The following is a 27,159-nucleotide window of genomic DNA, read 5'->3' on the forward strand; positions in this document are numbered from 1 at the left end:
AGATTAGACTGAGATACTCAGAGCAGAGTACTCAGAGGGAGTAAACTGGCTGAATAAATTGAGTGTCAAAAGTGCAAGTTCTTTTGTGAAGAAACATTTGTATTTCTGGTTTTGTTTCTTTTTTTTGAAATCAAAATCTTTGTGCTGTAGCAAATGATACATGTTATTTCCTGTAACCTGGAGCAGCATTCATCAATTTTAGGGATTATGGGCTTGTGGGGAGTATCCTGCTGATTTGGGACTGTTCAATTTCTCATCTGTTCTCACTTTGAAGTCCCTCTTATTTCTCAGTAACTGAAAGAAATCCTATTATCTGAAAAATGTTTAGAGCCTGGCTTCTCATGGAGGACTTGCTTTGCATGTTCAGATAAGCAGGTGGCAGTAGGACCTTAATGCAGAATCTTCTTCTGTGCTAGGAATATAGGAAGGTTCATTTCCTCTGTGTTTCTGATCAGGTTTCAATAGAAGATGTTTGTGTCTACATCAGGGGAGGGAAGGATTGAAGCATAATGGCAGAGAAACCAGAGACTCCTATTAGTATTCTGCAAAAACTGAGTATGTGCCAGATGGTGTCATCCTTCTTCTCCCTCTCTTCCGTGTCATCATCCTGCCTTCCAGCAGATACTGTCTTCATCTGTTTATTTTTATTGAATTTTAATAAACATCCTCTTTGCATATGCTCTCTGTGATATTTGTCTCATTCTTGTAGGCACAGCCCAGCCCATCTCTGAGCCAGCTGCTCTGGCATTACAGCAGGCAATGCTGCTGCCAGGTTCAGGTTTCCTCTCTGTTTTCCCAGACCAGGCTTGGTTGCTCTAACTGCTTCTAAAAGGCTCATGTAATTGTCAACTCATCCAGCCAAACTCAATTTCAAACCCTTTGTGTCAGCTTTGGGATTTCATGACAGTGTGAATGACCAGTAATTAATTGGACAAACTAAATGTTCTTTCACAGTGAGTCATTGTTTTGCAAAGGAAAAATGAGAATCTTCCTTGGTTTTAATTATAATTGAGTATTTTGCTGACATGTAGCTAGAGGGCTCAGAACTTTAATTACAAGTAGATAGCTTTTACATACAGTATTTTATAAACTTGCCTCAGTTATGCTAATCACACCTCAAAATTATGAAAATGTATTTATATATATATTAAATAAAGTCTTAACATTTTAATTAAACCTAAACAAAAAAAAAAAATCAGGGATATAAACAAATGCCCATGCTGACTTTAACAGAAGGAACTTTAACTTGAATTCTGAAGTCTTCATTTCCAGTTTTGTTATTGTTTCATATCCATCCTCCCAAACATAGAGCCAACTCTTCACAATCTTTCTCCATCATAAATATTTTCATTCAACCTCTGACTGAAATTCCCAGAGGATTTTGTCTGACTGAATGGAGAGTGTTGACAGGTTTCAGCATTTTCTATAATTTCATAATTATTTTCTATAATTTAATTCCATAATTTCATCATCATGCCATCTTCTTTGACTCATTTTTGGGGCTATTAACATAATAAGGATATTAGGTAGATTGTAATTAAAATCAAGTCTTCAAGATATTTCAATCTAGTATTTAACTTAAATTGTTAGCATATTATTTGATTTAATTTTATGCCATTGCCCTGGGAATTTCCTCAATTGTATTTTTTTATTTAGTTCACCAGGGGTACAAGTGTCACTGATAGTGGTATTTTCAAGGATGGGTAAAGTAAGATTAACACAATTAAAAGTGATTGTGTGGATAAATAAATAAATAACGGGTGAAGCTTACAGTACTGAAAAAAATCTGAAGCGCTTCTTTAGAAGGCTAAAAGCACCAATTTTTTGGCTGCTCTGTTAAAAATCCAGAGATACCGAACGTTCCTAAATCTGCTGAAAAAACAGACAAGTGTACCAGAACCTGTAATGTTTATCAAAATGAAATCCTCTGGTGCCTGCAGAAGGTGCATAAGCAGGTACACCATCTCCCACACTATGCAGGTCTTCTGACTTTGTCTCATATTGCTCATGTCCAAGTTGTGAGAAGTCTTACATGGATGAGAATCCCAGCAGATCTACCTGCTTCATTTCTAACTGATAAAAGGCTTTCCAAGAAAAAACCTTGATCCACTTACATTAGTTAAAAATCTTCAAAAATCTAATTATCAAGCTCTTTCTTTATTCATCTGAGCATGTTCTAAACATATCAGAAAACTGAAATCATACAACATAAAATAAAACTTTTGTTTCTTCAATCATTGTCTTACTTTGTTGAAATTTAAAATCAAAGCCAGTGGAGTACTCAGGTCAGAGGAGCAGAATAAAAGGAGACAACTAAAGTGAGATTCAGAATGTCCTTATCATGAACAAAGCCAGGTTTCTTCTTAAGCTTGTTTCAAACAGGAAAGACCTTGCTCACATCACATAGAGTGTTTGACTGACCTATAGCACCATAAGATCTACTACTTCAAGTTTCTTATGAGGAACTGTTTTATCCCTTCTCCAAAACATTTTCATGACTCTTTTAATCTTACCAGGGAAGGGTGTTTGTGTTTTTATGTTATTCTTTTTTCTATTCTGACAAGCTAAGTTTGTTTAAGAAGTCAGGAATCCAACTCTCCCTTGCCTTGCATCTGGTGCAGGTTTACATGTGTTTCTAAAGAAGCCTGTGAGCCCTGTTGGGTGAGGTAACCTTAGTCCTGCTGTGAGCTCCAGTGGAGTGTGAGCACCCATGTGCCATGGGATTGCCTCCTCCATTTCATCTCCTGGTTTGCTTCTGCTTTTATCTAAGCAACTGAGTAGTTCTGAGTCACGATGAAAGATGAAACATAAAAGGTGTGTGTTGTAGGCTCTGTGTTTGTCTCCATTGTGTAGTGGTTAGGAACTTATTTTGTGAATTTGAAATTAAGTTCCTGCTCCCAACAAATGCATCTGTTTGCACAGTGTATCTTTTTCCTCTCTTCCTTTTAAGTAGTTTTGTCACACACTCAGTCAAAACTGACTCATTTCAAACTTTAAGTTCTTGGATTTTGCAAAGCTTGTAATTAACAATGCTAAATAGGAAAAGCCTTTTAAAAAGACAGGACATTAATTGATCTTTTCAAGTTACCATATTAAAACACGTCCAAGTGAGAGAAAATCTACAAAGTGAGCCCATCATATGGTAGACAATATGAGCACTGCAGACAATATAAGCAAAAACATACAAAAGACAGACTCAAGCAAGGCACCTTGAACTGTGCTGTAGGATAGCATATTATTTGAGAATAAAAGAGGATAAGTATTTAAAGAACTACACAAATAATAAACAGTGTCCTCTCTGGTGAAAAGCGTCCTCATGGACTCTGGGAGTGCTGCAGGGGAAGAGACTGCACTGAGTTCTTGCAGGCTTCCAGACAGCCACTGCCTTCCACAGGGGTGATGAGTTTTCTTCAAAAAAAATCAAAGGATTGGCAACTTGGACCATGGGTAGCACTGCTTATGGGGGGCCATTGCCTTAAAAGGAGACTTTTAAGTCTCCTGATGTGGTTGGAGCAATGCATTTTCTTTGATGTTTTCATAGCATCAGGCCATAAATGATTACACAGTTATATGAAAGCACTTATATAAAAATCTGTAAGTCAGGTTCCAGTGTCAGGGAAGTCACTATCCAGTGGTACGTTAGAAGATGAAAGAAATGGACCAAGGACAATTTTTCATACACAATTTGAATCATATAAAAGCCTTTTGTGCTTGCCAGCAATGCAGATATGACATGATGAGAATTGATCTTCCATTTTTGTGTTGAGTTTGACACAGCTCCATCTTTCTTGCCTTGTGCATTGCCCTTGGGAGGCACTTGGCAGAGAGCAAGAACAGAAAGGAGCTTTGCTCTAAATGTGACATGACCAAATGTTATATATACTGCATGCTGGAAGACAGATAAAATGTGCAAGATGTTCTCTTGCTATTCCAAGAAGTAGAGAAAATACTCAGTTTTAAAACTGGACTATGAAATATATCAATACCTAGAAAATTCACTCAAATTTCCATAGAATCATGGAGTGGTTTTGGTCAGAATGTACCTTTAAAGGCCATCTTGTACCCTACTTGTAGTGACCAAGGATATCTTCCACTAGAGCAGGTTGCTCAGAGCCCTGTCCAACCTGTCCTTGAATATTTCCAGGAATGGGGAATCCACATGTGTCTGAGCAACCTGTTCCAGTGTTTTAGTGCTTGTCTGGTTCACTGACTTCCAGGAAATCATACTGAGCTGAATTAGATTTTGAAATTAATCACTGTGCACAGTGTGGGAACAGCAACAGGGAAGAGGGATGGGCTGGTGGGGCAGCCCCTGCTCAGGCCTTCACCAGGGCTGCACACAAAACTGAGGCAGCACTTCCGGAAGCATGGTGCCAAATGCTCTGTCAGTGCTTGAGAACGCTGTGGCTGCTCCAAGGGCAAGGATGAACTGAATTATGTGCTGCCCTCTCCCAGCCCCGAGCAACAAAGGTGTTGTCATGAGCTGGTTGCTCCCTGAGTGCAGCAGCGCAGGTCACACACATTCCCTTGTGCAGAGCTCTTCTGTAGCCAGGTGTAATGAGAAGCTTCATCCATGCCTCACCAAAGATTCATCTTCCCCAGAGTGTAGGAGAGGTTTATATCTCTCTCTCCATCCGACTTTACAATTTCTGGGGTTTGGCCAGACGTCAAACACAGCAGTAAAATAGCAGTAAAATAACCTTGTAAAGTGCTGGGGAAAGGGATGCAGCCAGGGATTTCTACAACCAGGAGAGCTGAGGGTGCACCATAAAACACCAGCTTATTGAAACGTCCCTGGTATGCTGTGAAAAAGGAGCTGTGTTGAACGCCTGGACGGGGTTTCCAGGTTCCTGTGTTTCCATACCCACAGCTGGGCATCCACTGGTTTGTGTCCCCTTGGCCCTGCCCCAGCTGTGCCCTGGCTGCTGTGCCCGCTCTCGCCTGGAGGTGGGGTTGCTTGTGAGTAATTAACTCACAGGGAGATAATTGGATCTCTTTCTCTCTTTTTGACTTGTATTTCCTTGTTTCTTTTTGGGGAGAAGGCTGGTTTTTTTCTATTGCTGCTGACATCAGTTAAGAGCACCATCAGATGCTGCTTTGTTGTGAACTGTGCAGCTCAGATCTGCCCTTTCTCTGCTGTTCTGTTGGATGCATTTTTGCATCCTCTTTTAAAAATTTTTATTTAAAAGTCCAGCTGTGTAGTGTTCTTTAGGCATGAGTAAATGCCCTGCTTTGCTAAATTCAATTTAGACAGTTTCTTCTGTGAATACAGTCATTATCAAATGTGATCTTTTGCATCTAGCAAAGGACTGTATTCATTGTTTAGTGAGAAGTCTAAATTTCCTGTTCAGGTCTAAAAAACTACTTCCATCCCCAGTGATGATAAAACAGGTAAGACTAAGTATGAAATCATAACATTATTCATGAGGTTTACATAAAGCCCTGCACATGCTCTCAACTGTGTTAATAATTTTGTTTTCCCCAGTTAAGAGTACCATCCTTAACTCTGGGGTCAGTGCAAATCAGCTGTAAAGTCAAAATTTCAAAATATGTATTATTCAAATACAAATTTCAATATGAGCAGAGCTAGGCAGGCATTCCTATTATAGCTGGGGAATATTTTCTTTTAAAATTTACCTGTTTGAACTAGAGTTAAAAGTATGTCTGGTTTTCTTGCTAAAAAAGGTCAATCCAAATTCTTTGTTCTTGCCCTTATTCCATCAAACTTTGGCCTTTCCTGTGTCATTTCACCTCTGTCCCCAGCTGCTGGCCTTGCTGCCAGCTGTGATTTGCCCTGTCACTGCTGGCTATGCCTTTGATGAGAAGCTTGGGCTGTAGCTGTGACTGTTGCCTTGAGAACTTCCCTCTGGCTAATATTGGAGTATGGATCTATGGAAGGGAAAGGCTTATAAAAGAAAAACAAGATGCTGGGGTTTGTTCTGTTCAGTTTTAGTTTAGAAAAAAAATATGAAAAGACATAATGAACCATCTTTTATGGACTATTCTGCAATGTTTTGGACAGACATTTTGGCTAGAAGTAGGCAAGGAAAGCATATGTGCATCTGGAAGTTAAAAATTATTGGATGTTAACCTGTTGGCGAGACATCTCATTTATCACATTTTATTTTAAAAACTGCTCTCAAGCATCATGGTTGTGGGATTGTTCCTATCCTGAATTTTTGCAGCCAACACTGCAGCTGAATTGCCCCAAGTTGTTTGGATGGCTTAATTTTGCTTCATCCTGCAGAGGACCAGGCATGCACAGGCAGCCCCCTGTCTGTGCTCCAGCTGAAGGACTCTGAGTTTCAATGTAGGATGTTAATCCTATTAAATGAGAGCATCTGAAATAATTTGATTTTTAGTTATGTGTGATTTAAACAAAATTGAATTTTTTTAGCGTAGAAATTCTTAGTGGTTATGTTAGAAAGGTGACAGAAACAAGGTAATGGAAGAAGTTTTCACAGAGAGCCCACTGGTTTTGCTACAGGACGTGTCCATTTTGAAGTTTACTTTTTAGGCGCTGAAAATGTCATTTCGGGGGAAAATGGAAAAATAGTAACTTGTTTCAAGTAATTAATTATGCATTTTTCTGAAAGAGTATTTTATGTATTTTGACAATTTGAGATTGAATAGTAGTTCCAATATTATTTAAATAATGATATTTAAAGCATGATGACGGAAAGTGAGTAGGAGGACTTTGCAATTTCAACAGAAGAATTTTAAACAAGTTCAAACACTGCTGAGTAACCACCAGTAGAGAAAACAATGGAATAACAGGAAATCTAGATAATTTGTCCTCCTACACTGGCATCAATTTTTTTCTGCAGAATTATCTACAGAAGATGGAAGTTTCACACCTTCCCACATGCCTTAGACAAGCAGCTCAGGTGCCTGTAAGGAAGGGTTTTCCATTGCCATCCTAAATGTCTCTGTGTTGCCCTGTTTATAATGGGCAGTGGAAATGCTTCCTCTTTGCTGTGCCGTTTTTTCACACAGGAAATCTGTCCTATCTTCCCTCAATCATGCTGCCCCAGGAAATGTACATTCAAATACAAATAATAAAGAAAACTCCAAGAGCAAAGCTTGCCTATTGATAGGGTACTGCTGATGTCAGTGAAAATAAGCAGGGAAATAAGAAAGCAAAGGTAAAATCCCTCTGTGATTCTGGGAAGAGAAGCACTGGGTTTGAGAAAAGGATATAACAAAATATATACAAGTTTAGTGTTGAGTTTTGTTACTTTCATGGTTTGTTTTGTTCTGTTGTTGTTGTTTTGTTTTGTTTTAACAAAACTGAAAGAGTAAAGGAAACTGATAAATCTGGTATTGTGATATTCCTGGAGCTTGGGTGAATGTGAAGGCAGTGATAGAGAGTGCTGGGCTCTTAGGGGATGGTTAGATGAAGATGGTTAGGCCACTGTGGTTAGAAATGTGATGTGTATTGCTTACATTCATTTTGAGTTGGTTTTACTTTATAGAGGAACTTGATTGATACCTCTGCTGCAAGAAGAGAGAGACTAGAGGCCTGAGCCTCTTTTCATTTAATTAGACCTCGTACAAATGCATGCTCTGTTACTTAGCTGCATTTGGAATTGCATAATTGACACCATCCTCAGCTGAGAGTTGTTTTTTCATTGGTCCCTATGATTCAGGTTTGAGGAAATGGGCTCCTCAGCATCCCACCAGGGAGAGAGGCACAGAGGAGGAATGCCTGGCTGCAGAATGAGGAGCAGTCATGGTTCAGGGACAGTGGTGGCACAGGTTCACACAGGGGGGTGTGCAGAAAGCAGAGGGCAGAGATGCAGCTGCACTGGGACCAGGACATTTGACTTGTTAGAAAGACTCACCAGAATGTCTCCAAATCAGTGAGAGTCAGTGTCTGTGTGAGCTTTCACCTGCCTGGAGAGGGCACAGAGGGGCTGCTGTGGATCACACCTGAGCCCCTCTTCTCTTGGGAGTGCAGGTTTCCAGCCTCTGCAGCACTTCTGGGCTCAGACACTGTTCAGCCTCTGCTGTAGAAAACTGGTTGTTCCTTTAGTGCTGGTTCCTCTTTACCTGCAACAGCATGAAACACTAGATGTAAGACTTGCCCAACACCATGTGTTTTGTGGAGCAGTTACACAATCACCTCAGATATGTTGAAGGAGCACTTTTCATCAATTAAATTGATTTTATAATTTTCAGGCCTAGTTCCATCATAATATTTGGAAGACAGTATGCAAGCAGTCATGAAATGTTTGAAGAAAATCTCTTTTAGAGATTCAGTTTCAGTAAGAGAATTAGTTTCAGTTCTTTGGGAATTGGGTAGTAGGAACCGTGATGAAAAAGAGTACTTAAAAAACTGACATTCAAAATGGCTAGGTCTTATCTTCAAAATTACAAATAGGTACAGGTGACTCTGCATTGCTAATGAGATACATGTCAGTCATGGGGAGGTGTGCACATCTCTATTTTTGAGCAGCACAGCACAAAAGGAAGGTCTTCCCTGAGCTTTGAACTGACAGCTCAATGAAATGCAAAGCCTGGTCCTGGATATGAGTGTAGGTAACTGGGAGCACAGACCTCTGCAGTAGTTCTTGAGCTGTCAGCATTTCATTATGTGACCCAGCAAAGCACCTGTATGTATAGATGTGCATTTGCTGCACTGCAAAGCAGCTGGCTGCTGGCTGTTGTTAAGCAAGAAGCATATTTCAGCAAAGATCAGAACTATCCAGTGCAAGGAAAGCTTATAAATTATGTCGTGTGTGCATGACAAAAACACATCTTCCCAGGATTGTAGCTTTGCCAGTGCTTAGGATCTATATCTTTAAACAGAAGAAGGGGGAAAAAAGGTACATAATTGGGTGCTCAGTACACCAGGGTATACACTAGATTTATACATGGTTTTAAAATTAGCTTGCATCCATCAGGGGTGAGATTCAGCTCTGGACTGACACCTGCACTTTGGTGTCTGTGTGTAGTGTGCTGTGAGCCAAGGTGAGTTGGACCTAATGCTAGGGGAGCCTGGGGAATAATTCCTTTTACTTCAATGCAGAATCCTCCTGGCTGAATGTGCAACGCCATAAAGCATCTATATGCTTGTGTCATTTCCTAAATCAAATAATGCTCTGTGAGGAAATAAAAGTTAAACAATTGAATTGAATTGTGTGATGTCAACATTAAATGTTCTCATGAAGTAGAAGTAGCTGATAAATAAGAAGTTCAACTTTCCTGAAAATTTTCATACGACTAGTAAGATGGCCACTTTATTTATTACACATTATCCTCTTACCTGTTTGTTAGATATATTGGATCACCCTTATATTTTCATTACATGTTAAACTTTTTTGGAAAGCAGTAAAAAGGAGGATGATTTTGTGCATCAGAGTGAAATTTGTAATAATCCATTCATTGAGAAAAACAATTACTGATACATTATATGACTATACATCAAAAGCCTGACACTGGGTTTTTTTCCTCAGTTACAGCTTTTAAATTAATTTTAAAACATTGCAATGATTCTCAAAGAACACAAAGTTCTTGTCCAAACAAAATACGAATCAAACTCATGTATGCATATTTTACTGCCAAATTTAAACATTTATATTTTCTCTTAATGTTTCCCTTAAATATGTTTTGTCTGTAAAGAAGCTGAAATATGCAATTTTTCAAAGATCAATAATTGATATGATATATGGTTCTTAATTAATCCTTTATTGCTTTCAGGGGGATGAATTGAATGAATGATGAAGTTTAATTAATTTTTCATATTTACTTGTCTTTATTTTTCAAAAGTATCTTAATCTTCTTTTCACTTAGAGAAGGTTTTTTAAAAAATTAGCTAATGAGAGGAAAAGGCAATTTATCCTAATTTTGCTTTATCAGTGGCTTTTTGGCATAAAACAAAAAATGAAAGGAGGACCAAGGGGAATCATCCTTTATTGGAAATAGTAAGAAACAAAGAGAAAGGATAAGGAAAAGTCTGAGGTACTTAATGCCTTCTTTGCCTCAGTCTTTAATAGCAAGACCAGTTGTTCTCTGGGTGCCAGTCCCCTAACCTGTAACACAAGGATAGGGAGTAGAATGAAAGCCCCATAGTCCAAGGGGAATATCCAACACCTGCTGCACAAGTTAGACACACACAGGTCCATGGGGACTCCAGCCAGGGGTACTGAGAGAGCTGGGGAAGTGCTCACCGAGCCCCTTTCACCATCTCTTGGAATCCTGGCTAACTGGGCAGGTCCCAGCTGACTGGAGGTTGGCAAATGTGATTCCCATCTAGAAGACGGGCTGGAGGGAGCATCCAGGAAACTTCGACTGACCTCATCTTCTATGAAAACGTGACCCACTTAGATGTTGTCTATCTAGAATTTAGAAAAGCCTTTGACTTAATTTCCCAGAGCATTCTCCTGGAGAACCTGGCTGCTGATGGTTTGGACAGGGACACTGTTGCTGGGTTAAAACTGGCCCAGAGGATGGTGATGAATAGTGCTACATTCAGCTGGTGGCTGGTCACTGGTGGTGTTTCCCAGGACTCAGTACTGGGGCCAGTCCTCTTTAATATCTTTATCAATGATCTGGATGAGGGCACTGAGTGCACCCTCAGTCAGTTTGCTGGTGACACCAGGCTGGGTGGCAGTGTTGACCAGCTGGAGGGCAGGAAGGCTCTGCAGAGGGATTTGGACAGGCTGGATTGATGGTCCAAGGCCAGTTGTGTGAGGTTCAATGAGGCCTAGTGTCAGGTTCTGTCCTTCAGTCACAACAGCTCCATGCAGAGCTACAGGCTGGATGCAGAGTGGAAAAGGACCTGGGGCTGCTGGTTGACGCCCAGGTGCCCAGGAAGGGCAGTGCCATCCTGGCCTGTTCCAGCAATAGTGTGGCCAGCAGGAGCAGGGCAGGGATTGTCCCCCTGCGCTCAGCACTGCTGGGGCCACACCTCCAGTGCTGGGTCCAGCTCTGGGCCCCTCACTGTGAGAAAGACACTGAGGGGCTGGAGTGAGTCCAGGGAAGGGCAGTGGGGCTGGGGCAGGGTCTAGAGCACAAGGGCTGTGAGGAGCAGTTGAGGGAGCTGGGGGTGTTTGGCCTGGAGAGGAGGAGGCTCAGGGGAGACCTCATTGCTGCCTACAGCTGCCTGAGATTGTAAAAAGGTGGTCTCTTCTGCCATGTAACAAGTGACAGGGCAAGAGGAAATGCTCTGAAGTTGTGCCAGGGTAGGTTTATACAGGATATTAGAAAAAAAGTCTTTATAGAAAGGATGTTCAAGCATCAGAACACATTGCCCAGGGAAGTGGCTGAGTCACCATCCCTGGAGGTATTTAAAAGACTTGTAACTGTGGCACTTAGGGACATGGTTTAGTGGTGGACTTGGCAGTGCTGGGTTAGTAGTTGGACTTTATGATGTTAAATGTCTTTTCCAACCTAAACAATTCTATGATTTTCTATGGTTTTACACCTCTCTCATATTTTTTCTCATCACCTGTTTCCCCTGTCTCTTTAAAATATTCCTATTAAACACTTCTCTGCTCTTGATCTGATTATTTTCTCTGAAATCTTTCCCATCTTGCTGAAGATACCTCGGATAATCCTCACACGCCCATCCACTTCTGATGAAGATGCCGACCAGCTGCCCCCAGACCCAGAGGACTTTGAGCCTGAGGAGCCTGACAGCACAGAAGGCCATGCCTATTCAGACTGTCTGAGCAGTGCTTTCTATCCTCCCTAATAAAGTACTTTTCTGGCAGGAGTTCATGGGTGGTTTTCTTTCCCATTGTTTGATGACATTTAATGTAGTACTTGAACCACTATGCCTTATTTATAGTGAAAACCATGAGATGGAGGATGGATTTGTGAGACCCTGCTTGTATTTCTTTGCCTTGAACTTCCTTCAGCAAGAACTTGTGAACCAGGAATGCACTGGGTCAAGTTCTGTGAATGTCACCACATGTTTCAGTAGCCACATGTAAAGGTACCCTGCAGCACCTAAATGTAATGAGAAAAATGCAGGTGATTTTTCTTCAGAAGGTACTTTACTCATTTGGAAACACACTGAAAGCAATTGTATAGTTGGGTGGGATTTTTAAAATCTTGTGTCCGTGATTTGTGTAAACAGCTCATCCTTCTATCTCCTCCCAAGTTCCTTTGATTTGTCCCTTTTAATGTCATTTTCTATGAGAATTAAAAAAAAAAAAAAAATCTGTCTTTAAATAGTCCTTTTTTTTACCCACTGAGAAATGTTATCTGTGTTGGAATTCTGTATCTCATTCTGTTGTAATAAAGAACAGTTTCTCCAGTTATATCAGTAATGTGAATGTATATCAAATTTGAACAGGACCTATAAGTTGTATTTTATTAGATCCAAATGCAGGAGGCACCTTATGCAACCATGTACCTGAGAGTGAAGTGACAAGCAATTTCTTATGCATGAGGAACTGTCTGAAACTTCTTTTTTTCCCCCCACTTGCATATAAGCAGAACACTTAATTTGCCTTACTGCAGTATGCCTGTGTTTCATGTATATGTGTGTGTGAGAGAGGTAAGCACTTAAGAGCAAATTGTCCTGTACAACACTTTTCAATCCTTTAATTCTCTTCACTGCTATTCAGTGCATTGGTTTCTAATGCATTTTAAGCTGTTTAAGAGGAACTGTTTGGGATTGTTCTTTTTTTGGGGGTTCCATGGTGCTGCCTTAACTTAGAGGTAGGGTCTGGCCCTGCTACATTTGATTGCCATGACTTTCTTTTCATGTACATTAAGTGTGCGTTTATGGTTTTTATGATGTTTTTACAGTTTGTTTTCCTGTAAATGTAATATAACACAACCCAGTGACCTGGTAAATGCTCATATTTTATTCACATTCCTGAGAAAGATTTCTCAGGTGATCATTCATAACTTCATTGAATGCTGGTAGCTGGCTTTTACAGAATTAGAAAGTTCCCAGGAGGGTATGGCTGTCACAAAGAGAACAATATCTCCTACTAACAAAAGGGATATTTTATTTTGAAGAGATGGATTTGTGCTAGCATTATGATACCAAGTCAATGGCATCCAGTTAGGTTTTTTATTATCTTGTACATCTGCATTTTAATTGATGATAGCAATAGGAATATAAAGCTAACTTCATTCATTTGCAAAATGAACATTATCTTAGAATCTCCTATGACTGTAATATTAAAGACTGTATGATGTGCATAAGCATAGGCTTAAATGATATTCATAAATGAAATTTTTTAAAAAATATTTGTTTCCCATCTCTTTTCTTCCTCCAAAATATACAGGGTTCTTCCACTATGACTTAATGTTTGATCAGTGCACGTTGTAAAAAATCAACAAATGCTTTGGCCCTCTAGCTAGTAATGCACCATTTACTACTACTTTATTGTGTCTCCCATGACTGCAAAAAAACCCACAAACCTCAGCTGTTATAAATCAGCCTTAGATTGCAGAACAAGTTGTAGTTGAAAGCTAGTAAAAATAAAGAGTTCTGTTGAGAACTTGGTATTTTCTTCCTTTTTACTTCTCATGCACATGTGTTTGTTTTAGATTTTCCATTAGATCTTGGAAATCAAAACAGTTGCTAGCAAAAAACATAGTTTTTAACCAAATGCTGTCGCCATTCAGGTAAGTTTTAAACACTGACATTTTTATCTGTCCTTCTTCACTGATTTTCAAGGCAAATTTCATACTGCAGTGTTGAAAATTTTGCTATGAGTATAAACTTACAGTGTTAACGCTCTCTATGGACATGCAGATCTACAAAATATATCAATCAAAGCCTATGCTTATTCAAGCTTTCATAAAAAAAAACAAAACAAAACAAAAAAACAAAAAAAAAAAACAAAAAAAACAAAAACAGTGGCAGTTTATTATGTTTTGCTTTTGCTCTGCCAAAGAGGGGCAGAGGTAAAGGTCAGAAGCTGGTGTCCTTATCAGCACTAAGTAAAGTCTCTTGAGGTTTGGCTGTTTGATAAGAATGGGCAGAGACAGAAGGTGGAGAGGCTCAGTGGGAGTTGGTCTTTAATGACAGCTCATATCCTGTGTCCTCATTTCCTGCTGGCCTGGGAGTTGAATAGAAAAAGTTACTGCCTGGCTATGGACTACTTGGTTTCTGTGGGGAATGGGCTTCTCCTCATTCTCAGCTGCCACATAGTTTAAAAGATAGCTATGAAGGTATATAATGATTTATTAGTGTATTTCATTAGCCCAATCTCGGTATTGTTGTATCCATTGTTGTGGAGGAAGGCATGGCAAACAGTACCAATCAATTTGGGAGCAAAGATTTTTCTTTGTGCAAATAATCTATTGATGGGTATTTACAGCCCAGGATAATTTGGTTTGCTGGGATTTAGCAGTAATATTCAGGGACATCATGTATATAGCTGAAACAATGGATATCTGACAGGAGAGAAGTCTGTTGTTCCATTCCTGTCTGTACTCCTGGAGGACAGTAGATGTAGGAGCTGCCAGCACAAGGATAGTCCACTTTAAAACAATTAACTTAAAAGACCCTCAAAGAGAAGAATGCATGTACAGCTCCCCTGGATTGCCATGTCAGAAAATTCAGAAAAGGACCTGAGCTCTTGGAATCAATTTACTGTAATGTTGAAATAATCTTCCTTGTTTTCATCCTCAAACATAAGCAAACTTCTCTCATTGGAGAATATTTGTCAAGGAGCCCTCTGCTCCCTGTCCATGACAGGTAGGACTCTGCTTGCTCACACACAAGGCAGGGACTTGTGGTGCCTGTGCTGTTTTCCTTTTCCACACCTGCTGTCTCCTGCTCTGTGAGTGTTTGCAGAGCCCGCAGGGCGGACCAGGGAGTGACAGCAGCAGCTGTCGGGTGCTGTGGCAGGAATGTGGACCCAGCTCTCCTAAGGATCAGCTTCCCACCCTTGGCTCCTGGCTGCCTGGAAGGTAAGCCTGCTTCATATGCTCTGTAGCTCTGTCATGCTCTTGGTTTCTGCAGAGATCCTGCCATGGAATGCCAGCTCAAAATGCTGCTGGGGTTCTGTGATTCCAGGCGTGTGCATGTGACCTGGGGTAGCACAGGGAATGCTTGCTGGCAGGGCAGGATGGGGCTGAGAGAAGGGAGAGCACCAGAAATAATCTGGGAAGCTCAGCTTCTGCTGGACTGGCACTTACAGAGGCACTCTGCTGAGTTTGGTGCTTGTTACTTTCAACTTTTTGATTGAAGTGTGGGACAGAAATGATCTCCGCATTAGAGATTTAAAAATCACTTTGAGAGTAATTTCTGTATTAGTGTCAGGGTTTTTAACGGGTAAATGTGACTTGGTTTTCAACTGAGTATGGTCTCATTGACCGCCTCAGTATTAGTATAACCAGAATCAATACTTCTGTTGAATGTTTATGATGTATCTGATGCTGAGTAAATAAAAGCTACAGGCTTAGGAGAGCAGAAGTGCAGATGTGTGACGTGTGGTGCAGCCACTGGCTGGCAGCCCTGGGCTGCTGCTGAGCCAGGCTGAAAATGAAAATGTGCAAATTTAAAGAATTGCAGGAGCCACAAGAGTGAAAACACAGCTGAGTGTGACACACAAACTTCATGATTGCATCACAAGCATTCACTTGCTTCCTTCTCCAGGAGCAGCAGATCAAATAAGCACAGAAAGCACATCTGTTTAAGTGCCTTATTTACACAATACTGTTATTTGGGATATTCAGCACTTGCATCTTACAAGAAAGCCCACAGCCCTCTCCTGCATCAGCTTCTTCTCTTGGCCTCTTGTTTCTCTTCTCCTGCTCTGAGAAGAGAAACAGGTGTCAAGAGATGAATAACTGTAATAAAAGGAAGCAATTGGAAATAGCACAGTAATTTAGGCAATGTCTAGAACGTGCTTTTTACTTTGCACCTGTTTGCCCTGTTTCCCCTTGTGAAATAAAACAGGAAATACACAGTTACTAACAGTGTCTCAGGAAGTTCTTGGAGTAGAATAACCATTATTTCTCTGTAGGAATAAGAAATGTACTATCATGATTGTATAAAACCATGGTCTTTCCTCAGGTTTGGTGAGGAAATGCCATGCTGAGCAAGGTGTGGTAGATAATAAGGTGATGTCAGCTTTTCTATGCTATCTCCAGGGTCCTTATATAATAGCATTCAGGCTACAGAAGAGCTCTGCATCCACTGTTTCCTGGGCTCCTTGATTTTAGTGTGAGGGCATGAAGTTTGGTGTCATATTCCCTTGCATTCATAGCCTTTTTTTCATGTTCCCATCTCCCATGCAGTTTGCTCCAAGTGCCTTGCAGTTGCACAGGCAGCAGCATGATGCATCCAGAATATGAATTTCCATTCATGAGAAGTGGAGATTCTCAAGTGAATGCTTTGGATGCTGTTACAAGAATGTTAACGGGAAACCTACTTGTGAAATGACATACTCTCACCACTATCTTATGTTAAAATTATTGAGTACAGTTCACCCCATAATCAATTCCTTGTGTCTTTCTGTAGCGATTGTTTTTGATATCAAAGGGTGAGCTGACACATGAAAACAGTATTGGACCATGCAAGTAAAGCCTATAAACATATTTGAATATTAAGTTCTTGGGTAGTTAGGGTGAATGCTAAGTTACATGCAACATAAACAGCAGATAAAAGTCTGCCATTGCTTGCCTGTATACCTCTTGAGTCCTGCATTGCTGGTTTCTTCACCACTGAGAGCCTGCTCTCTTACCAGCATGGATATCTGTTCCCCAGCCCAAGGAGGAAGTGACTCCCCTGGGAGCTGCTGTTTGCAAGCCTGCTGACACCCAGGGTGTCCCAGCTGCCAGAGGGACAGGGCTGGGAGGGCACTGAGCCACGCAGCCGGATGTGCCCACCTGAGCTGCTCCTGTCCTTCTCTGTCAATTAAAACCATTGCAAATGGACTTCATTGCAAATGAAGATTCAGAGGGCTGGAGGGGCTTCAGGTTCTTCACCTGCACTGCAGGAATGGTCAGTAATGTAAGCAGCAGCACAGTGCAAGCTGCTGTTTGGAGCCCACTAAAGACCTCCTTTGAGGTCTTTAAGTGGTGCAAAGCCATTATGAAGTCCCTTGTCACAGGGATAAGTCTCAGCCTCGCAAAAAGATTATGGAGATATGAACTTCTTATTACTGTTTGCCTTCCCACTGAAGAGCAGAGAACTGCAGTTCTCCTCTGGGTATTATGTCACTTACTCTTGCTCCTTTTGTTCCAGCATTTCCAGGAGACACAGTGGGGTGTATTTTTACTTCATGACATCAAGCTCATATTTTTTCCCTCTGCTGCAGCAGCCCTTGCAGATTTGACTGGTTCTTTGCATTTGCCTTGCCATATTTACTCTTCTGATGGCTGTCTTCTAAAAACACAGGTAAAATAAAGGCTAAAGAAAACAATTGTCACGGAAGTAACTTTTTGTTCTGAAGAATGTTTCAGAACAGGAGCAGTCTAAGGTTTTAGCAGCTTTACATATATAAGGTATAAAGACTGCTGGGAGACGACTGGCTACCTTTTCTTCCTATTCAAGGCTCTAAAGATCATGTGAGTATTGTGTCTCTAAAGAAACATGCAGAAAGGAGTGTGCCTAGTTAGGGCTCTTGAAAAATTATAGATGAAAAATGTTTCAATATTTATTTATTAATTTATCCTATCTGCTTATTTATCTATTTTATGAGAGTCTTCTTTTACCAGTGTGTTGACAGGAAGAGGTGGAAAGGATGTGTGTTTACTGGGGATTTAGTGAGATGCTTACACAGCCAGCTTTAGAGCATGTCTAACAAACCACAGATTACCAGAGAGCACATTCTTCTTTAAGAGTAGGAAACATTTTCTGTGTTACTCTGTGTCTCCATGCTTCCCCTTCCCTTGCAGGTACATGCAGAACCAGGCTTGTGTGTGAATCACACCTTAGACAACGCGAGCCCAGCTGATGTGGCAACAGAGGGGTGTGTTGTAAACCTTGGCATCCTCAGCAGAGCTGCTGAGAGGTTCCTCCAGCCCCGCAGTTTCTAATATTGGCCTCCTGACTTTGTCACTGTGAACCAGAGCCAGGTTATTCTTCAACAGTCAAGTTACAAACTGCACAGCCACCCTCGTGTGGCTGTCGGCTCCATGCTACTTGTTCACTGGTCATTTCTTCACAATGCCTGATTTTGCATTTCAAAAGTGCAAGATGTCACTCTGATATTAGGATAGGAGAGTAGTCTGTGCTTGAGGGAATGTGGGGATAGCTCAGTCCCAAACACTCAACAGGGAAAGATCAATAGTTATTGTGAAACACTGTTTTAAAGTGCTTTTCTGGATGCTTTTGTCTTAGCATAGCACATGTGAATTATACTCATTATTTTGCTTGCTCTGTGAACTCAAGGTAGTGCTACTGAGACATAGCTATTAATTTTCATGGACTTTTTTGGTATGAGGTTTTGGGATAGAGAGGAAAAAGGAGAGAGTGAATGGGGCTGGTAACCAAAATCCATCCCGAACAATCTGCTGTGATACCAGCCCAATGTTTATTGTTATCAGAGGCAGCTGTCTGCCCTCTCTCCACACTTCTATTTGTGGATTTTTAATGGCTATAAATGGAAACACACGCTGACCAGAAATCACCACGGTGCTCCTGATACTTTTCTGTCCTGACTCCAAAAGTGCAGGGATATCTAACATGTAGTCAGGTTGAATCACTTCTGCTCAGGATATTAGGTGGTTTTATTCCTCTGGGAAATGGAGTTAGGAAAACATGAAAGCAAAGCCTCAGGAAGAGAAGCTTTAGAGGAAAAGCAAATGGTAAGATATGTTGAGAAATGTTGATATTTTAAATTTTTTAAAATCTAATTATAAGCAGGAAAATAAATAATCCATAGTACTATATAGGAGTATTTCCTGTCTTCCTTTAACCACTGACCTTGAAGATTAAAACTTCATTAATGTATATTAAATTAATTATGACAGTGCATTTCTGTGGAAATTATGGAAATTTGTGAACTCATTTTGTGTGCATGTGAAATGCCAAAACTGAAATGTGGTTAAACTTTGTTATCATAACCCAAACTGATAGCTAATATCATTGATTTTCTTGTCTTTTTCTTAAGGGACTATATCTTTGTACATTATGTTCCATAACTTTAGATCAGTAAATGGCAGAAGAAATTACTTGTGTCTGGAATGAATCTGAAACTTACTGAAAAAAGGTGTGACCAAAACATATTAAGAGAAAGTGAAAACAGTCAAAACACAGCTTATTCCTAATTAGCTGAGGCTTGCAATGCAATTTGTAATTTGCCTTGCATTAATGAGTTTTTTCCTTGATATCACAAAAAGGGCAGTTTATTCTTGGCTTTGCAAAGCTTTGAAGAAAAGTGGTCATCACTCTTGCTAAGAAACAAATTAGCACTGAATTTTTTAGCACTTAAATGGTGGTATTGCATTGATTTGGTTTCTTAGTGGGCCAACTTTTACTCCTATTTAATCACAATGTTGGCCTCTACCAGCCTCAGTTAAATTAGTTTTGGCAAGCTTGTGTGTTAGTTAACAGTTTTCAATACCACTTCACCAAGGCAAGTGCATTAGGAAATGAGGAAATAAGGAAATAAGGAAATAAGAAAAGCACTAAAACTGAAAGTAATGACCTGGTCTTATAGTACCTTTTCTTTAAAAAAACACTATTTATCTAAAGAGTAATATCTGAAAGAGCATTGCTAAAGCTTCATTGCTTAAGTTCTAATGGGAATATTATTTATTGTTTTAATTGTTCATTTTCTCATTAATCAATGAATTAATTCTTTAGACAGTGCCCGAATTTTCAATTTGTGGCTGATACATAAAATATAAGGAAAACATCAAAATTAAAAACAAGTATAAAATCCACTTGATCTTTAGGGAAGGTTTTGAAGGAAACCTTTGACATTTTGTTCTAGCTCATGCAAAGAGAAAATACATAGCAATTTAATCAGCCTGTATGGTTATCTAATTGCAGACCATATCCTCATGCACAAAGAATTGAGCTGCCAACCTTAAGTAAGGCTTTTCCAGAATGCAGAGTGCTTCATTTGGAACACTAATGATCTGCTGTTGACCTTCTTTGTGTGCATCATTTACTAATTTTAAGAAGAGCAAACTGGAGCAAGCAGGGCCCCCGCTGCTGGGAGCCGTGCTCACGCCCATGTCAGGTCACACTCTGTTCAGTAATTTCCAGACTCAATCCTCCCAACACGTTGAGCTGAGAGTGTCCCTGAGCAGTGGCAGGTCACGCTCCTGTGGGTGCTCAGCGAGGGGATAGAGCTGCCTTGGCTCAGGGGGTTTCGCAGCACGCTGTTGACAGTGGAGGGAATGCCTCTGCTCTGTCCTCCCAGCCCCTTCCCTGTCCCCTTCCAGCTGAGCCCCAGCCTCCTCTACTTCCCACCTCAAACTGCCTCTCCCTGTTCAGTCTCAATGCCTTTCTTTCTGTTTGCTAGATTGATTTCCCTTTGCCCCCACATTTTTTCCCTAGTTTTGCATCTCCTGGATTTTCATTGATTCTGCTCTTTACTCTTAGTTACATGCTGGTCAGGTCAACTGACTGCATGGGTGCAGTGTCAATCTGTGGTACAGATACTATTTGTACATGCTCTGGCGGATGCCTGTTCACATATTTAACTTCAGTAGAGCAAATACATACACTGTTCCATGCTCTGCTTCCAACTCCTGTGCTGCCTTTTTGCACTTCACCTCAGTTGCCCCACTGGTGTCCTGATAAGTCTGCTTGTATTCCTGAATCATGAACAGCCTTGCATGTGTAAGAGGTTGTTTTCAAGGACATGATAGCTTTCCCAAATTTCCTGTGTTTCCAAGCTGCCTTCTACAGTATCCCGCTTACCATCTATCTCCTGGATAGGCTGAAGTCAGTTTTCCTAAAGCCCAGGGTGTGTGTTTTGGTACTTGTCTTCCTCAGTTCCCCACAAGGTCTTAGGCCTCACTATTTCACAGTCACTACAGCCCAGCCTGCCACTGAGTATACACATCCACAGCCACTTCTTCCTGGTTTGTGAATAACAGATCCAGCTGGGTGTGACACTGCTTGGCCCCTCCTGTGCCCACATCAAGTAGCAGTCCTTGATGCCCTGTAGAAATTGTCTGCATTGCTTGTGAGATGCCATGATACCATTTTGTTCTCTGCAGGTGTCACAAAAGCTTAAGTCTCATGTGAAAAAACCCAAAAAACCAGGTGTGCAGTCCAGATACTTTCTTGAGTTGTTTAGAGAAATTGTGAGGAGCACTCTCCACTTCCTCACCCCTTCCATGCTGTCTGTAGCCCAGTCCCTCTGTGATGCCACCCGCACTGACCTCTCCTCTGATCCTGACCCACAAGCACTCACCCAGCCCTGTTGTTCAGCCTGTACAAACGTTCTCCACATTTTAGCTGCTGCTTCGCACCGAGCTTTTCTTCTTTTCCCTGCCTTTCTGAAGAGCCTGTGTCCCTTGCAGCACTATAGCCATGTGAACCATCCCACCACATCTGTTATTTCTGTAATGTGGTAGTTCTATGACCTGTATATATTTGTGTGTGTAAGACCAATCTTGGGTTTTTATGCCTTGTTACAAATACTTTCTAGCTATTTTCAAAAGAACAAAGTCTATGTCATCCTGAAAATACTCTGTAGCATGTCAATCAAACAGCGACCAGTTCGTGCTCAGAGTCTAACACAGAAGACAGCATCACAGACAGTTTTATGAAGTGGTAGTGTACCTTTACATTCACTGCTTACTGTGCATGAGATAAATACTATAAAATTCTCTACCATTTCAGGCTATTTTACATAGTATTTGTGAAATTTATTGTTAAAGAATTCTTATCCTTGCTTCCTGGAGGAAGACTCAGCAGCCAGGATGAGAGAGTCTGAGAGTCTTTGTGTGGAGCTGACTGTGAGAATGGAAGATAATGGAGGACCCATTTTGTGAAGGAAAAATAGAATGACTCACTATAAAATAGATTGGACTAAGTAGATGGACATATGTGCCCTTTTCAGAGCTTTGATAGCTCAGAAGGACACAATAATTCCAAAGTTTCCCTAGTGAAACAACGGCTCACCTCAAAATACTCTGTTTTCATTCTGAAGTCCTCATCCTTTAATGCATATTGCCTTATTTGAATATATTTTAATTATATTTAACACTTGTCTCTTTCCTATTTGATCTCTTCTCTCCCCATGAAAAACAGCAGTATTGCATTTAAAATGTTTACTTTGGTATATTCAACAGGGAACATTTAGTCTTTGTACTTTAGTTTGCATTTTAAGGGTTTTTCTTTACTTTCTTCTTACATGGAGTAGCAACAAAGAACAGTTCAATAGAGAAAATAGATCAACCAAATGGATATATGAATCAGAAAGGATGCCATGCACTCCTTAAAAGGTTAGGTTTTGAATGATAGAGTTGCAGGACTTCATTCAGAGAATTAGCTTTGCTTTTCACAAACAGTATGTGGATACAGCTTTACAGAGCAGGGCCATTTGGCTCAAACCAGCGCAAGTGAACAATGGTTCATCTTCGTACTCTGGTAGCAACATCAGAAGTCCTGTCAATATCAGGCCTTCTTCATGGCAAGTGTGGGAAGTAGAGATTCCTTGAAGAAGGCAGCCTGTTTCCTGAAGGGTGCTGCCTCAGGGAGCCCAGGCAGAATGAGGATGATGATTAATGAGGTGATGGCAGGTCCTGCTTGCAGGTTTTGTTGTTGATTTAACGACTGTAAACCAGGTGAGAAGTGAGTATGAGATGGGGAAGGGTTGTTTGAAAAGCAGCAGATAAGGGAGCTGGGTGGAGGCTGGTGGGATTGGCAGGGCAGGAAGCGCTGGGTACAGCCGTGCCTCCATGGAAAGAAACCCTTCTGCCAGGTTACCCTCAGTGCCATGAGGGCTGGGGTCAGGGATGGCAGCACTCCTGGAGTCAGAGATGGCGGCACTCTTGGGGTCAGGGATGGCAGCACTCCTGGGTCAGAGATGGCGGCACTCTTGGGATCAGGGATGGCAGCACTGCTCCTGGGCTGCAGGGTCAGGGATGGCAGCACTGCTCCTGATGTCAGGGATGGCAGCACTCCTGGGGTCAGAGATGGCAGCACTCTTGGGATCAGGGATGGCAGCACTGCTCCTGGGCTGCAGGGTCAGGGATGGCAGCACTGCTCCTGATGTCAGGGATGGCAGCACTCCTGGGGTCAGAGATGGCAGCACTGCTCCTGGGCTGCAGGGTCAGGGATGGCAGCAGTGCTCCTGATGTCAGGTATGGCAGCACTGCTCCAGGGCTGCTGGAGTTGCTTCTTTTCCAGGAGCAGGCCCCATGGGCAGTCTCTGCCGTGCTCCCTGGGTGTGCAGCAGGCAGGTGTGCTGTGGCCAGAGGTGTGCTAAGGCTCCGTGGGACGCCACAAGGAGGGAGGAGGAGCCAAGGGAAGTGTGAGTGTTTGTCCCACCTGGACAATGGGATCTTCTTTGGCACAGCAGAAATCTCCATGGCTGAGGAGCAAAGGGTAGTTTGATAATTTGATGCTGAAGTTGGAGTATCATGTTCATTTCATGGCATAAAATTAAATAAACACAAAAGTATAGGGTCAGAGAAGGCTTTATATGAATACATATTTAAATTATTCCTGTTTCTCTAAGAGGAAGGTTTTAGTTCTTGCTGTGGAGGGTGTGTGTGACCTCCTCTGGGAGATTTTTTCACGCAGCTGAATTCAGGTGGCTGAGTTGACACACTTAAGATTTTTTGTGTTACTTTGTCCCAAATTACAGCAGCTCTGGCAAAAAGGGTTGCTTTATAAGAGCAACTTTCAAATAACCTAGAGCTTTGTAGATCAGGACTGAGGCTTTGCAGTTGCTGCAGCAATAAGATCTAACATGGTGGCAATTGGACCTACCTACACCTGCTGTACAGGTGTAGGAAAGTGAGCAAGGCAGAGCTCCAGCCAGAGCAGCATTTCCTCCTGCATACCTAGAGCTGCATTCCTGCCTGTGTGGAGGCATGGGTTACTTCAGCAAGCAATCGCCCAGAAGGAGGAGGAGGGAATTAATTGGAGCCTACACATAGCAGCATATTTTTAGCACTGTTGATGTGACATTAAACAGGACAAAAGAAAGTGGGAAGTGCTGAATCTTGGTCTGCCCTTCTTTCTAATCCTGTCACGGAACAGAAATGCCATGAGGCAAGAGGGGCCTTTTCTTTAGGCTGATGCCAGTCTTAGAGAGGCACTGCTGGAGCATTTGAGGCAGGCTTTGGTTGGAGGTTATGTGAAACAATACCATACAATATCACACAGGGGTTCAGAAGAGGAGTGCAGCAGATTCCTGTGGGGTCTTGAATGTTGTGGTAAAAGAGGCTTTTCATGAACAAGTAGCAATTTCCTATTTAAATGTTTTGGGGTGAGGAAAGATAGGAACCCCTGTAACAGTTGCATCAATTGCTGTCACAAAGTCACGCAGGGCAATTCAAGTGATTGAATTTTGGATGAGGCAGCAAGAAAATGCCTCATAGCAAATGCCTCAGAGTGTTAATATGGAGAGACAGCCTGTGTTGAGTAATTAAAGCAGTTCTGGGAAACAGTTCTAGACATGAAACTGTCTTGAAATCAGTTAAATATAAATCTTTTTCTGTGGTATTTTTTGAGACTTCCCTGAGTGATACTCAGGTATAACCTGAGTGTTATAATAAGTGAGAGACCATTTCCAGAAATAAGTTTGGCTATGGAGACTGTTATTTAGAAAAAACCAATTTTTTACAAAGATTTTTCTCAGGAACATCTGAGTTATGGGTGATACTTGTGAAGATGTTCACTGCTGCTGCTCACACTGAAATTCAGAATGAATTCTAGGAAAAGCTCCTTCATTAGAAGTATAGTGCAGCACTGGAACAACCAGGGAATTTTTGGACTATCCACTCTGGCAAGTTTTCAGGACTTAACCATATGAAATCATGGCCTTACTTTGGCAGTAGTCTGAAGTTGAATCCATATGCTGGAGTGGATGATTCTTTCGAGGTGCCTTCAATCATTAATTTAATTTTGAACTATACTACAGCATTTGTCATGAAACATATTGTCATGAAAAAGCTTATAGCTTTTCCCATCTGCACACATTAAGTATGGATACACAATGAGACTGGGCTTGTCATTAAGGCATCCTTAATGACATTCCGACATTTTAAGCCTGATGTTTTCAATTCACTCTTCTTTGAATTCTGAAAGCACTCAATAAGACAGTGGCAGCATTAAATCTTTTGCTTTTGTATGACTTCCTGAAAACAGAGATTTTTGTGGTTTAACCCCAGACAGCAATTAAGTACCACACAGTTGCACACTCCTGCCCCTTTCCCACCCCACATTGTAGAGGAGAATAAAAAAACTGTAGAACTTGTGGGCTGAGATAAAACCAGTTTTTATCTATTTAATAAAAGTTTAACAAGTTTATTTAACAAGTTTAGTAATTGAAACAAAATGAAACAATAATTGTAATTATAATGACAATAATGAAACAGAGAAATAGAGAGGAATAAAAGCTAACAAAGCTTTTATACACAATACAATTGCTCATCAGCTGCTGACCAATGCCCAGCCTGTATCTGACCAGCAATCAGCTTCACCTGACCAGCTCCTCCCAGTTCATATACTGGGCATGGTGTTCCATGGTATGGCTCATAGCTTTGCCTGGTTCAGGTCAGCTCTCGTGTACCTGCTCCCTGGCAAGCAAGGGAAACTGAGAAGTCCTTGATTTAGAGTAAACACTAGTTAGGAAACACTGAAACACCAGTGTGTTACTAAGACCTATATCCCAGCTGAAACCAGCACAAACTACTTGACAATGTACAGAATAAAAAGAGAGGAACGGTTAATGAAAGGGATAACAAAGGCAGGTGTTAATGAAGCTGGGCTTGGAGGACAACATGCATGTGGTGTCCCACATTCCTCCCTAAGGGGAGGGGGCACCCAGGATTCATAGGTGCCTGTGGTCAAAATGGAGCGACAAAAGTCAGAGGGTCTACAAAAATTTGCAAAATTTTATTAGTAAATGATACACATGGCAGGGCAACTGGAGTGTTAGTCCCTTATGGTATAAACATGCTGCAGTGGATTTTGAATAAGGAGTAGGGTGAAAGAGGAAGGAGAGAATAAAGAGAGGGAGAAAGAAGAAAGAAAGATTGCCAGTCCTGGCTCCAGCATCAATCCTGCTGATGGGTGCCCAGGGTCCTGGGTCACATGTGTGCCTAGGTTTTGTGGGGTTACGTTTTTATTGATACTTTTTGCCTGTTCTGGAGCTAAGTGTCTCCCTTTCTGTGCAAATTAGTTGCCATATGCAGTTCATTCTTCTAGATCCTTCTGGAAACAGATTGGAGGGCATTGGGAATCTTTGGTGGTCTTGGTCCCCCTCTCCTGGGTTGGCCTTTTGTTGGCAGCCCATTCCTGCTTCTAGACCTCATTCCAGTACTTGTGCTGTGCTGTGCTTGCTTATCTCCAGAAACCACAACAAGGATGTTTATCCCAGAAAAGTGCTGCCCTACCTCAGTATGGCCTGCATCTCCAGTCCCATTAAGTGAGGCATCAAGCCTCCCTCAAGTGACAGTTGCTTATTTTCATCTCTCCTTGAGAAGAAGATTCCGCTGGATGAGGAGAATCTGGAGGGTAGCCTATATTTCACTTTTTAAGCATGTGGTCTGCTGCACTGAGGTTAGCAAAGGCAGGCTGAAGAAACACAAACTGTGTGGAATGAGGTTGTGCCCCAGGGATGATGAGGCGCTGGTGAGTACCTGCCACTTCCTGACAGGATAGAAAATGCAGCAATTCCTGCTGCTCCTTAGTTTCTAGGACCACCAAACCCTTTCCTTCCTGTTGCTTCTCCTTCAGAGGGAAGCCCTACCCTAACCCCTAAGTTCTCTGTGCCAAGGGAGCAGAGCTTCAGCTCTTGACTGAACATGAAGGTCCTGCAGGAAACCTCTCTGCATTTAATACTTCATTTTTGAGAGTTAACTGTTACCTTTTTTGAAAGAACTGATGGTGACCTGTAGTACATATTGCAAAATAATTTCTGATGAAAATTTTACTATACTAGTACCTTCCTGGTAACAAAGATCCATTCTTGAGGAAAAAGGATAAAAGCAAATTTGCTGAATGGCTGAATGTTGGTGAAAAATTAATTTAGCTCAACCACTTTTAATTTGTTCAGGGTTCTCAAAAGTAGAAAGTAACTGGTTGAAGCTTTT

The 27,159-nt window shown here is 41.3% G+C and overlaps 2 protein-coding genes across 11 annotated transcripts in view; both read left to right on the plus strand.

Annotated features, from left to right (window-relative positions):
* The window catches only part of LRRC1 (leucine rich repeat containing 1), a 97,955-nt gene extending 84,888 nt beyond the window's left edge, over positions 1-13,067 (plus strand). The window contains exon 19 of one of the 2 annotated variants that reach the window (XM_074538201.1): positions 11,546-13,067. In XM_074538201.1, the coding sequence (XP_074394302.1) occupies positions 11,546-11,698 (153 nt within the window). In that variant the 3' untranslated portion in view covers positions 11,699-13,067. The remainder of the gene's footprint in view (positions 1-11,545) is intronic. The other variant, XM_074538202.1, reaches the window with a different exon arrangement.
* A 1,504-nt stretch (positions 13,068-14,571) lies between these two features.
* MLIP (muscular LMNA interacting protein) overlaps positions 14,572-27,159 on the plus strand; it is a 104,105-nt gene continuing 91,517 nt past the window's right edge. For 2 of the 9 annotated variants that reach the window (XM_074538205.1, XM_074538206.1), the window contains exon 1: positions 18,554-18,732. In XM_074538205.1, the coding sequence (XP_074394306.1) occupies positions 18,670-18,732 (63 nt within the window). In that variant the 5' untranslated portion in view covers positions 18,554-18,669. Of the gene's footprint in view, positions 14,887-18,551; positions 18,733-27,159 lie in introns of those variants that run through there. The other 7 variants (XM_074538203.1, XM_074538204.1, XM_074538211.1 and 4 more) reach the window with 6 other exon arrangements.

This window comes from Zonotrichia albicollis, chromosome 3 (genome assembly GCF_047830755.1).
Source record: "Zonotrichia albicollis isolate bZonAlb1 chromosome 3, bZonAlb1.hap1, whole genome shotgun sequence".
NCBI classification, from domain to species: domain Eukaryota; kingdom Metazoa; phylum Chordata; class Aves; order Passeriformes; family Passerellidae; genus Zonotrichia; species Zonotrichia albicollis.